Source organism: Lipotes vexillifer, unplaced genomic scaffold, assembly GCF_000442215.2.
Source record: "Lipotes vexillifer unplaced genomic scaffold, Lipotes_vexillifer_v1.1 scaffold571, whole genome shotgun sequence".
NCBI lineage: Eukaryota > Metazoa > Chordata > Mammalia > Artiodactyla > Lipotidae > Lipotes > Lipotes vexillifer.
Genome location: NW_006790468.1, coordinates 1,755,846 through 1,769,467, shown reverse-complemented (window position 1 = coordinate 1,769,467; position 13,622 = coordinate 1,755,846). Strand labels below are relative to the sequence as shown.

The following is a 13,622-nucleotide window of genomic DNA, read 5'->3' as shown; positions in this document are numbered from 1 at the left end:
CTAATCCTTACAGTATTTCTGTAAGTGTGCCCAAGTCAACTCAACGATCCAACACTTCCTCTGTGGTGCTTCTGTACCTGACCTTGTCGGAGGATGAGTACTGCTGGCTGCTACCCAGCACTGGGGTGACCTTTCAGAGGAAATCAGGGGAAGAAAGAGAAGCTGAGCACAGTGCTTCCAAGTCTCCATTTAGAGATGGTGACAGTCAGCTCAGGGGCATCTAAGCAACCCACAAGTTTTCCCTGCATCCAAGTTAGCAGATTCATTTTTTGATTCCCAAATCGTAAAAATGATGTTCTCTTTTTTTTCATCATAATAATTCAGTATTGTGTGTACGTTGTGAAATGATCACAATGCCAACATCTGACACTATACATCCCCCCTCATAATTTTTTCTTTTCTTGTGATACTTTTAAGATCTACTCTCTTAGCAACTTGCAAATACACAAAATAGTGCTATGAACTATGTTCATCATGCTGTACATTACATCCCCAAGTCTTATTTAATGTTCTCTACTGACACTGACTATAGGACAGTGGCTTCATTTGTCATCCAACAGAGAAATCCTGGCCTTGTGCTTATAAATTGAAGTTAACCATCTCGTTTCAGTTTCTTTATACCTAAATATTTTTACCCACATGCATGGGAGCATGACCATTTTCTGATATACTAACAGCAGCTCCTCCTGTGGAAAGACAGTCCACGTAAAATAGTTCAAATAAAGTGTTCAGAGAAATGGGGTTTGGGGGCAGTTACTTTTTCCAGACCTTTCTAAATTCAGTGGTGTAGGTATGAGCAACCTTGGCTTGAAACCTCTGTAATATCCACTTTTAACAATATTAATATACCTTGGATGCAAAGCAGCTCATCACTGAAGGGAGTTTAGCTGCCCACAGGGAGTTCCTGGCTAAGGAAAATACATGAATTGAGGAGAAGTGTGGCGACCCAAGTGCCAGTAACAAGACAAACATCCTCCTGCAAGTCTCGGCTAAGGTAATGGGGGGCTCTTATACACTGTTACTGTCTCAGAACTGACCCTTCTGACCATCATGTTTGGCACCAGAAGATTTAAATGACTTCACAGGTAGTTTGTTACATCTGGATACATCTCATAAATAACAAATTTTAACAACAAATACTGACTTCTGCCTCCCGTGCTTCCGTCAGCCAGTCCACAGCCCCTCTTCATTGCTCCAGGGCCGCTGCGCCTCCCACGCCTCCCCTTGCGCTCCTCCAGCAGTTACACCCCACACAGTCTAGCACTGCTTTCAGCCTGCCTTCGTTGCTCACCAGCAGTTTCCTGTCTACATACTTTGTCTCCCCAGCCGGATTGGAGGTGCCTTGTGGACATGGCCAGTCCCAGACATTTGTCCATCCCATCACAGCACCATCCCATCATTCACCCTTTATCACCGCTTCTGGGTCAGTAAGTCAGTGTTGCTGAAATAGCTATACTGTGCCTTGGCAAAAGTTTCCTGTGGGAAATGGACAGTACCTAGAAAAGAAGGGAAGGATTCATGGAGACGCTGCTTCCGGGATGTTTAGGAGGAACATTATGCATCCACCCACTACTCTACTTATCCTCGCTGGCCTCCCCCATCCGTGAGGAAACCCAGAAGCAGTTGACGTAGGGAAAAGCCTCCTCTCCTCAATTTCTGAAGAAGAAATTGGGCCGCTGGGGGGAAGACGGGGGAGGCTGGTCTTTTCCAAAGGCCCCACCTTACTGGGGTTTCTAGAAGATTTAGGCTGCTGGATTTCTGCTTTGACTGAGACGTGGTCCCTCAGGTCAAGTGGGGGTCAGTCCCTCACCAGACCTCCCTCCTTCCGCTTGCTGTTTGCTCCCTCCAGATGGGCTGAATCCAGGGCATGTGACCCAGAGCCACAGGTACTGACCTGGGTTACAGGCCCCCATGCAAACTCAGAGTCCACTAAAGGGGGAAGGAAGGGGTAGAAAAATGTCTCCACCAAGACGCTGTGAAGGACTGGCTCCCCAGTGGTTACAAAGCTCGGGGAGCAGGGGCGAGATTGGCTCTTGTGCTTGCATCTCCCTGAGGCACCCCTAGCTCAGGGCAGGGGCTTCGGGTGCTGAGCCCACTGGCCCGGGGCCCTGAGACCCCGGGAACAGGACAGGCGAGAGGCAAGGCCCCAGTGGCCCTGGCTGAGTCCAGGCTGAGCCCCTTCGCCGGCCCCTCCTCGGGGCTCAGAGCCGGGCCTGGGGCGGAAAAGCAAACAGGCCCGGGACGCTGCCCTTTGGACCTTTTGCAATTCGCCCGCCCGGCGCTCTTTCAGCTGCAGCCCTGCGCGGGCGGCCTCGTATAAATCGGGCCCGGGCGCCGGCCCCGCATTCCCAAGGCAGGTGCGAGTGCGGAGCGGGTGTGGGTGCGGGTGCGGAGCTGCTGCCTGTGGGCGCCGGTCCCTAAGAAGCTAGCGAGCAGCGCGGAGGCCAGGCCCAGCCAGCGGACGGGAGGGAGCCGCCGCTCAGGTCGGCCATGGGCCCCCCGAGGCCTGCGCTGCTGCCGCTGCTGCTGCTGCTGCTGCTGCTGCTGCTTGCCGCCAGCGCCCGGGCCAGTGAGTGAGCCGCCCCCCCGCCCCCGGCCGCTGGGGCGCCAGGCCAGGGGTGGGGGGCGGAAGCCAGGGCCCGGGCGGGGGCTGGGGCAGCTTGGGCCTGGGTCAGAGGGAGGACGGCCACAGGGTCGGGGGACAGGGGCACAGGACCAGCTGGGTGGCTCCTCCAGACTCAGGTAATGGGAGGGGCTGGGGATTGGGTTCTTCAAAACCTGTTTCCCTCCAAGACACTGAAAGTCCTCTGCAGTTGTCGTCTCCGTCAGACGCTAGGACCCATCTGGAAGGACGGGAAAACCCACAGTTGTCGTTCTCCCTTTCTTACAGGAGACACCGTGCTGGAAAATGTCAGCCCGAGCTGTCCAAGTAAGGCATTTCTCGCTGGGGCAAGGAAGGGCCCACCCCACCCCTCCCCCACCCCCCAGCCAGCGGACGGGAGGGAGCCGCCGCTCAGGTCGGCCATGGGCCCCCCGAGGCCTGCGCTGCTGCCGCTGCTGCTGCTGCTGCTGCTGCTGCTGCTTGCCGCCAGCGCCCGGGCCAGTGAGTGAGCCGCCCCCCCGCCCCCGGCCGCTGGGGCGCCAGGCCAGGGGTGGGGGGCGGAAGCCAGGGCCCGGGCGGGGGCTGGGGCAGCTTGGGCCTGGGTCAGAGGGAGGACGGCCACAGGGTCGGGGGACAGGGGCACAGGACCAGCTGGGTGGCTCCTCCAGACTCAGGTAATGGGAGGGGCTGGGGATTGGGTTCTTCAAAACCTGTTTCCCTCCAAGACACTGAAAGTCCTCTGCAGTTGTCGTCTCCGTCAGACGCTAGGACCCATCTGGAAGGACGGGAAAACCCACAGTTGTCGTTCTCCCTTTCTTACAGGAGACACCGTGCTGGAAAATGTCAGCCCGAGCTGTCCAAGTAAGGCATTTCTCGCTGGGGCAAGGAAGGGCCCACCCCCCCCCTCCCCCACCCCTCCCCCTGCACCTCAGGCCACTTAAGTGCTGTGATGCTGTGATTGGCGTACCCTGCTCTGAGCCCAGGAAGCCAGTTCCTTGAGCCTCTGACCCCCTCCAAGGGGTCTCCGCTCTCTTCTATCCACCCTTCCCGTCTGTCCTAAAAGTTCAGCCTGGGAGTAGGGTGGGGAAGGGACCGTCAACTGTTGGTCCATAGACACTTTAAAGAGACATCTGTCCTGTTTGTCAGGGGCTAATCATTAATTTGAAGCGCAGGAAGGTGAGGAAATGCTGACTTTAACCTTTGTGCAGAAATCCAGATGCCCACCCCTTTGTATTTACCTGACCCCTAGGGGTCAAAGGAGCTGGCCTTGCAGTGGTACCCTGTGTTCTCGCAAGAGCTGGAGGCTGCCCTCTGGTGGAGCAGCACTGCCATCTCGTGGGCATCTGGCATCACTGCATCTGGGCTCAGGACCCAAATGTTCTTTTTCTCAAATTGTTCAGAAAATGCCTCTCACGCCCTGTGGAAACCTCCGGAAATTCCTTCTTGGGGGTTTCTTAAATCAGCCGGATACCCTTAACGCTTAGTGAACTTAGCCTCAGATGTTTGGTATAATCAAAAAGCCACAGAATTATGGTATTTTCAAGCTGAAAAGGCAATGAGAGATATTTGCTTTTATATGCTATCAACTCTTGATTTTCCAGGGAGTCTTTCCTATACTTTCTGAGCCTCATTACTTGACACTCCCTGCCTTGTGTCTCAGATTATATATTCAAGGATTACCAGCTAATTTAAATATTAGCCTCAGCAAAATCATAATGCAGAAGCTAAATCTATAAAGGAAAATTAAGTATAAGCCAAAATCAATTAAAAATAATTTGCGTTTAATTACCATTTTTAATTATCTTTGCCACTATCCCTCTCAGCCCAGGATTGACTGTCCTCGGGCGAGTTATTTCTGCTATGTAGCTGACTGACTTCTCCTCATTGCAGAAGATGCAACACGATTCAAGCACCTCAGGAAATATGTATACAACTATGAGGCTGAGAGTTCCAGTGGAGTCCCCGGGACTGCTGATTCAAGAAGTTCCACCAAGATCAACTGCAGGGTATGAGGGGAGATGGAGGGCCACTGGAGGACCCTGGAGCCCGGGGCTGAGCAAACCAGCTTGTGCCAGGACTGTCGTAATCTCCAAGTGCTGGACTGGCCCTCAGTTTGAAAGTCAGCCACTTTGCTGAGAAGTTGTCTGCCACAGGAAAAAAATTTTACCCACCAGGTTTATTTTCCCATTAGCTTCCAAGATGTAATTAGAATATGTGATCTAGAATATCAGGATTGCAGACCAGAAGATTTAATATGTTGAGAGATGTCCAGCGGGTGAGCCAAGGGAGGTGAGCATCCCAGGAAAGCATTCTGGAGTGCGGTTTTTATCATCTAAGTCAAATAGTATCTGCTACTAAAGACAAAACGGAAAAAAGAAAAAATTTTAAGTGCAATTTGTTCTCAAATAAAACTTTACCTATTGTTGAGACTGACTGTACTCCTATCCATGTTCCTGTGGAACAGACCTGAGGGCCACTATTGGGGTTCGTGTGGGAAAGAGAAGTCAGGCTGGGCCACCCTCTTCTTTCTAGGGTCCCAGCGTCTGTGCTGTCAGATAAGGTAGCCATTAGCCACGTGTGGCTATTTAAATTGAATGAAAGTAAAAATTCAGATTCTTAGTCACACTAGCCACATTTCACATGCCCAATAGGCACCTATACCTAGCAGCCCCCATATTGGATAGTGAGAATATAGAACATTTCCAGCACTGCAGAAACTTCTTTAAACAGTGCTGGATATCAACTAGGGATCTGTTTAAACTACAGCTGCATGCAAAGCTCTGAATAGGCCCTGATAGGTATAGTGGTCTTAGCTTTTTGGTTTTTCTATTTACATTAAGGAAACGTTCGCTGTTGAAAGCAATGATAGCCCTCCTCCTGCCTCCTGGTCTTCTTCCAGACCCTCACTCCTAGGCTGCCTTTCTTCTAGCCAGTTGTACGTCTTTAAAGGGAGTACATTTAGAACCAGTAAAAAGATCTCATCCTTTGCATGCATAGGGAAAACTTCAGAAGCTTGGTACCCTAGGACATGGAGAAGGCCAGAAAGCCCTGGGCTGAGCGGGGATCTGGTGTTCTTGATGGAGAGTCTTAATGTGCTGTTACCCTCTGTTGTCAGGTTGAGCTGGACGTCCCCCAACTCTGCAACTTCATCCTGAAGGCGAGCCACTGCACCCTGAAAGAGGCGTATGGCTTCAACCCTGTGGGCAAGGCCTTGCTGAGGAAGGCCAAGAACTCTGAGGAGTTTGCTGCCGCCATGTCCAAGTAAGACGTGGGCCTGTGCCTTCACATTTCCGAGCTCTGAGTACCGCTGCACGTGTTGTGCACGAGCGGGTGTGTGTGTGTGTCCACTGAGGCATGAATGTGTGTGTTTATGTCGGGCACGTATGTGAGCGTAAGTATTGGTATTCTCTATTCACCATGGATCAGGGAATTGCTGAGTTTTCACAACAATTCAAAAGAGGGAAGCAGTATTTACCCTCCCCTACTGAAGTTCCCCTAATTATCATTTAAATGTGGTTCTAAGAGATCTCACGTTTTAAAACTCCTTGAGACAGTAAAGCTGAGATGGTTTGTTTAAACAAGTGAACTCACGATTAAAGAATGAAACAAGACTACGCCTCGTAGTCTTCAGACAGGGTCCCGGCAGGACTTGCTGTGGCCAAACATGGCAGTGCAGGGCCTGCTCAGCAGAGGACACCAGCTTCAGGGGGTCCAGGGAGAGCTGAGGCCTGAGCTGATCGCCCTCCAGGGCTGGCATTTTGCCAGTGCACACTGACCAGGCCATTCCTGTTGTTTATGACTGGCATCACTTCTGACTGATCGGTGTTCACGTTGTACTGGTTGTTAGATTTTTTTTCTTTTTTCTTTTGGCGGTACACGGGCTTCTCACTGTTGTGGCCTCTCCCATTGCGGAGCACAGGCTCCAGACGCGCAGTCCCAGCGGCCATGGCTCACGGGGCCAGCCGCTCCGCGGCATGTGGGATCTTCCCAGACCGGGGCACGAACCCGTGTCCCCTGCATCGGCAGGCGGACTCTCAACCACTGCGCCACCGGGGAAGCCCTGTTAGATTTTTTTGATCATCCCTGCCTCATCTCCAGATCACAGTTTGTAGTGTCCTGAGTGTGTGCAAATACGGACAGTCATGGATTTGTTGATTTGGTAACATCGGAAACTCCCCGCCCGCCCCCGTGCCCTTCTTTCAGTTTGTTAAACATTAGACTCGGAAGCCAGAATAGGCCTTGATGCTTCTGTCTCTTACCAATACATCTTATTTTATCCAAGACTTAGATGCATCTGAGGGAGTGGGGTGCAGTGACAGAAGGGAGTCATAGTTCCTTTTTGGTCCTTACCCTCCTGCAAAAAAGGACTCCTGCTTTTGGCCACCTCAATGCTTTCCTGTGAGCCTGCATCAGTGTCTGGAATTTTCTGAGAGGATGGACAGCTGTGGGAAACATGCCTGGTCTTCTTTTCTTTACTCTGACTTAACTAGAGCAGGTGCTGCCAGGCCGTGTGAAACCCCCTAAGGAAGTCCCCAAAGAAAGGTCCCTTAGATCAGAGTTGACCCAGGCTTTAGACATAGCCTGAGATCATATAAAAGAGTGAATGAATGTCCAACAGATGTATGGAAAGAAGCTCCAATTCGCCAGTGGTCAGGAAATGGAATTAATGCAACAATGAGATATTTATCACCTTATACCCATAAGACTACAGAAATTGAAAACAGCTATAGCACTTGTTGCTAACAAGCCTATGAGGAAAAGTGTACCCTCATGCACTGCTGGTGAGAATGAGTGCCATTAGTGGATATCTACTATAATTAAAAATACTTGTAGCATTTGACACAGCAATTTCAAATGCTGGGACTCTAGCCCATGAAAAGAAAAGTAGTAATGTGTGACAATAGATGCATAAAAATGTTTATTTCAGTGTTGTTCGTGTGGGAAAAAAAAAAAAAAACTAAAAAATCTAGGAAGAGAAAGTGAATGCCATCAAACAGGGGACTATGAATAAAGTATATATAACCGTAGAATGGAATGTTGTACAACTTTTGAAAAAGAATCTGTTAGAGCACTACCAAATGACTCAGAAGGATTTTCATGGAGTATAATTAAATGAGAAAAGCAAGATAAAGACAAGTATGCATAATACCATCCCATTTGGATAGAACAAGGAACGATAAACTCTTTCTATGCAGGTGTTTTCAGTCCCACTCTTCTATACGGGATTGTCTGAGTGTGGAGATACAAATGGGGGATGCCCAGTAGGTTGTTCTGTGGGGGAGTGTGACCGCAGATACCCGATGTGGGTAGAAAAGAGAGAGAGGATGAGTGAGCCAATCAAAAAAGGAAAAGAAATGAAAGAATACCAAAAGCATACACATATTTGTGTGCTCTTGAAAATATATATATGTGTTGATATGTATGAAGAAAAAATGTAAAAAGAAAATAAAAGGAGGCTACAAAGCCACCCGGCTTATGTCCATCAGGCTCATGGTGGAGAAAGGACACTGAGTGACCACACTCTCTCTGGGACAGGTACGATCTCAGGCTGGCTGTTCCTGAAGGGAAGCAAGTTTTACTTTACCCAGAGAAAGAAGAGCCTAAACACATCCTGAACATCAAGAGGGGCATCATTTCTGCCCTCCTGCTTCCCCCGGATACAGAAGAGGCTAAACAAGCGTTATTTCTGGTGAGAATTTAGAAAGCTGATAACAGTGGCCTTTTGAATGCATCTTCACATATTGGAGCCGGGTCCCACTTATACATCAGGTGGATCGTTGAGTCAGCTGCATGGCTAGTTACACGGGAGGCCCGATATTGGTGTGAAGCACAGTGCCCAGGGCTCGCCCCAGCCTCTGGGCTCACTGAGGGCTCAGCCCACGCAGCCTGAGCAGGTTGGGTCTAACTTTAGAGCAGTTTCTGGGGAGTCCCAACCACCCTACTCCTTTGTTTGATTTTGTTCTGTTTCCACAAGGTATAGCCTCTCTGTGTTTTAAACACAGAAAATAATTGAATCTACTTGCCAGCCTCTTTTAAGAATTTCAGGTTTTGATCGGAGAGAGAATTCAGTTTACTTCAGTCCCACGAACACTTTTGAGCCCTTACTATGTTCTGAGTTCCATACTGCGCTACTTGCAGAGAACTCACTGCTGCATCCTGCAGAGGCCTCTCCTCAGGGAGTTCTCAGGACCTGGGGTGAGAACCAAGACACATATAACACAAGGCAGATTGGAATACGAGCCATAAATGAACAGCAGAGAAAGTGTTCTGCGAGCACAGAATATAAAACCAGCATTGGCTAGGTCCTAGGAGGGCAGGCAGGTATGCCTCAGAACCAGGATCACCTGTAAGTGGTTTTCTCACTCCAGCTCTGGCCGCCCTTGGAACCAGCAATGCCCACGGTCTGTCAAAGAGGATGAAGCTTTCTCCCAAAGCCACGTTGCATCCGCCTTTTCTCCCTGGCTCCTTTCCCAGCGCCCCCCCACCCAAGAACCTAAAGATGTTTCCCCGTGTTGAATACACCAATTGTATCTTTTGCTCCCATAGGACACCGTGTATGGAAACTGCTCCAGTGACGTTACTGTTAAAACAAGGAAGGGAAATGTGGCAACAGAAATATCCATTGAAAGAAACCTGGAGAATTGTGATCACTTCCAGCCGGTTAGCACGGGAGTTAGCCCCCTTGCTTTGATCAAAGGCATGGTGAGTTTCACATCAGCATTGCTATTCACACTGGCAGCAGCCTCTTTATTATTAAAATAATGGAATGTTAGAGCTATAAGGGATCTCAGAGAAAAAGTTCTAGGCAAAGAAAACATAAGGAGCAGTAGCAACTGTGAAGTGTTTATGTTTGGTGGGATGGACAGGCGTGTGTAGGATACCAGGTTATATATACTTTGTGCAGGATCATAGGTCCACTGGGGTAGAATAAGAAGAGTCTATAGCTTGACTCAGCTGTGGATCTGCCGAGTTGTTGCATCCCCTTGTCAAAATGTCAAGTACCAAGCTCTCTTCTCTAACTGAATTTATCTAGTGGTACAGAACCCCCATTCCCCCACCTTCTTCCCTGAAGGTAAATACCTATGGCAGAAGACTCAGGTTCAAGCCCCAGGGACTGATGAAAATGCTTCTCCCCTGATCTCATTCACAGGCCCGCCCCTTGTCAACGCTGATTGGCAGCAGCCAGTCCTGCCAGTACACCCTGGACCCTAAGAGGAAGCACGTGTCAGAAGCCATCTGCAAGGAGCAACACCTGTTCCTGCCTTTCTCCTATAAGTAGGTCACCCTCTGCAGCCTTGATTCATTATTTATGGAGCCAGTAGGAGCTGAATGCTTCTCAGGTGCCCTCTTGCAAGCTAGGCTGTGCCTGGGAGGGCCGTTGTGAAGAGGTACAAAGCAGAGCCCATCCCTGTCCTCCTGTCTCAAGCTAACAGGCAATTTGGTAGGAAGGTCTTAGGCATGCAAAATAAGATGGAACCAACAAAAGATAGCTGAGACCCAGACTTTAAGGGCTATAGATCAGGAAAAACTGGGGATCATTACAGCCTGCCCTGGTTATAAAGGCTTTGCAGAAGATTTGGGAATTGGCATAGAGACTTGTGTATCCAAATCCATTCTGAAAACTGATCAGTCAACTAATGTATATTGAGTAACTGCAATAGTCTTGGCACTGTGCTGTGGGAGGTGCAAAGGAATTTCAAAGCACGTTAGTCCATTCCCTCTGGGCGCTCCGGAATGGTGGAGGGTGTAAGGTACATAGGTCCTTCTGGTGGAAGGACAGCCAGCATGACCAGAAGGAGGTGGTACTGTTCACCAGGGGGATCAAGGACAGTTGGCTTTTTTTTTTAATTGGAGTATAGTTGCTTTACAATGTTGTGTTAGTTTCTGCTGTACAGCAAAGTGAATCAGCTATGCATATACATATATCCCCTCTTTTTTGGATTTCCTTTCCATTTAGGTCACCACAGGGCACTGAGTAGAGTTCCCTGTGCTATACAGCAGGTTCTCATTAGTTATCTATTTTATACATAGTAGTGTATATATGTCAATCCCAATACCCCAGTTCATCCCACCCCCCCTCCCCCCTTGGTATCTGTCTGTTTGTTCTCTACACCTGTGAAGGACAGTTGGCTATAACTATGGGTTGAAAGGTGAGCAGAATTTGGGTAGAAGCAGAGGTGGAGGAAACATTCAACATGAAAAGAACAGAATGGTCTGGGGAGCTGGCCACTGATGACATGATGTGCCTCCTTTGTTACCAGGAATAAGTATGGGATGATGGCACAGGTTACACAGACTTTGAAACTTGAAGACACACCTAAGATCAACAGCCGCTTCTTTGATGAAGGTAAGACTTTATGTGCACCTGGTTGCCAGGGCTGGGAAATCTGCCCACAATGTACCAACCATGGCTTAGCTCCTTGCTGGGCCCGATGAAATGTCTGCTGGTGATGAGGTCATGGGCTCTAGTGTTCTGGCTGTGGGCCATTCTACTGAGAAAGCACATTCACTTCAGAATGTCAGGTGGCAATGGGATAAAGGAAAGGGAGTTCCCCAGAGCTACCTGGGTTTTTGTAAGTAGGAAACTGGTCTCCTAAGTCAACCTTTGGTAGATCTGACAACCTCATACACCCCATGATAAGGCCTGGGGCCTAGACAGTGTGGGGCAAGTGAGAGAGACCCTCAGGGTCAGGGATCAGTCTTTAGAGCTGAAAGGAACTATAGAGACCTCTAGTCCAACCCCAGCCCTGCATGTGTCGTGTACGTGAAGCTGTCGTATGTCTTACCTCGTTGTTCTCAGCAGCCTGTGACATCAGGTGGTAGCAACGTGTGCTTTTATACCCATCAGAGGGGAAAGGGACCCAGAGAGAGGCTTAGTGATGTGTTCACAGTCACAGACTATTAGAGGTGGTGAAAAATAGGCCTCCAGGTCTACTCGAATCTAAGTGGACTCCTTCCACTGCACCATATTTCCGTGCTGATTCACCTGCCTCCCTGGCACAGGTGAGAGCAGGGTGATGGAGGGGACACAAAAGCGTCTTCCCCTCCCCCACAAACTGCCATTAGATCCCGCTGGAAGAAAGGGTGGGCGAGCAGCAGTGAGTCAGCTTCAGCTGTTGCCACATCAGCAGCAGCGCCTCCTCACCAGGTCTTTTAGGCAGAAAGGTTATCCGATACCAGAGTCACAAAAGCCTGGATTCAGTTCGAGCTCTGCCTCTCACACCCAGAAAGGTCTTGGGCAAGGTGAGTGGCTCGCTTCTGGGTCTTAGTTCCCTTATCTTTATTTTTTTTATTTTTTATAAGTTTATTTATTCTATTTATTTATTTTTGGCTGCATTGGGTCTTCGTTGCAGTGCGCGGGCTTCTCATTGAGGTGGCTGCTTCTCTTGTTGTGGAGCTCGGGCTCTAGGCGCATGGGCTTCAGTAGTTGCAGCACGTGGGCTCAGTAGTTGTGGCTCGCCGGCTCTAGGCGCACGGGCTTCAGTAGTTGTGGCGCACGGGCTTAGTTGCTCCACGGCACGTGGGATCTTCCCGGACCAGGGCTCAAACCCCTGTCCCCTGCATTGGCGGGTGGATTCCTAACCACTGCGCCACCAGGAAAGTCCCCCCTTATCTTTAAATTGAGGAATAATACTACCCTCAGGGAGAGTGTGATGAGTCAATGAAAACACTGAAGTCAGACCCCTAGCACAGAGCCAGATAGATACGTAATGGGCATCAAGTACAGTACTGGATAGTTTTCTTTTCTTTTCCTCTTTGCTGACCCCTCCTTGATCTCCAGTTTCCAGTAGAAAGATGAGGGTGAGAAGCAGAGTTAAGCCAGCTCAACCCCCTGTCCCCTGCATTGGCGGGTGGATTCCTAACCACTGCGCCACCAGGAAAGTCCCCCCTTATCTTTAAATTGAGGAATAATACTACCCTCAGGGAGAGTGTGATGAGTCAATGAAAACACTGAAGTCAGACCCCTAGCACAGAGCCAGATAGATACGTAATGGGCATCAAGTACAGTACTGGATAGTTTTCTTTTCTTTTCCTCTTTGCTGACCCCTCCTTGATCTCCAGTTTCCAGTAGAAAGATGAGGGTGAGAAGCAGAGTTAAGCCAGAATCCCTCTGACACATTCCTCCTTCCAGGTGCCGAGGCGGTGGGTCTTGCCTTTGAGAGCACCAAGTCCACATCACCTCCAAAGCAGGCCGAGGCCATCGTGAAGACCCTCCAGGAGCTGCAGAAATTGCATGTCTCCGAGCAGAACGCCCAGAGAGCTAACCTCTTCCATAAACTGGTGACTGAGCTGCGAGCCCTCAGCAACGAGGCAGTCACATCCCTCTTGCCAAAGCTGATCGAGGTGTCCAGGTATTTCTTGAATGGTCGCAGCTCAATCTTTCATAGATTATACACCTGTGGTAGCTGGCTGAGACCTGGGCAAAACAGAGAATCTCAGGGACCATTGAAATTTCAACCCAGGTAATCAATTAGTCAGTTAACGTTTACTGGATAGAGACGTATCAGCTAAGGTGTCTAGAGTTCCGTGGTTAAAACACACATACACACATTGCATCCAAAGCAGATACATATTTGTGTATTAAGACAGGAGGGAAATATTTCCCACGTTTTGATGTGTATCTTCTAATTCCTAGTTCTATAATGGGTACCCTGGAGTGTTTGAGAGAAGAAGAAGTCTGTGCTCTCTGGAAGCCTATAGGCTGGAGGAGAGAGAACTCAGGCAAACAAAATAATACCGTGCCTTGTCTTTACTCCAATGCACTCACTGTTAGTGCTGTGAAGACCAGAGAACGGACTGAAGACTGGATGAGTGTTTGCCTGGCATGTTCTGTGTTCTGACCAAAGGATGACAGACCTTTCTGGATGTTGAGTCCAGGGGGTCCTTCTTCAGACTTTGCTCCGTGGTGCTTCTCCGGTGGATAATGCTTATAGGGAAGGCTTTCTGGTTCTAGCGATCTGAGTTAGATTTTGGAAGATGGCTGGATTTGGATTGCGAATAAGGGGAATAAGGGCATTCC

The 13,622-nt window shown here is 49.4% G+C and overlaps 1 protein-coding gene across 1 annotated transcript in view; it reads left to right on the top strand.

Moving 5' to 3' along the window:
- Positions 1–3,024: 3,024 nt before the first annotated feature.
- Positions 3,025–13,622, top strand: part of APOB (apolipoprotein B) — a 39,911-nt gene continuing 29,313 nt past the window's right edge. The window contains 9 exon segments of the mRNA XM_007463760.1: positions 3,025–3,103; positions 3,425–3,463; positions 4,493–4,608; positions 5,718–5,863; positions 8,138–8,291; positions 9,149–9,304; positions 9,753–9,877; positions 10,864–10,949; positions 12,735–12,954. Coding sequence (XP_007463822.1) covers positions 3,025–3,103; positions 3,425–3,463; positions 4,493–4,608; positions 5,718–5,863; positions 8,138–8,291; positions 9,149–9,304; positions 9,753–9,877; positions 10,864–10,949; positions 12,735–12,954 — 1,121 coding nt within the window.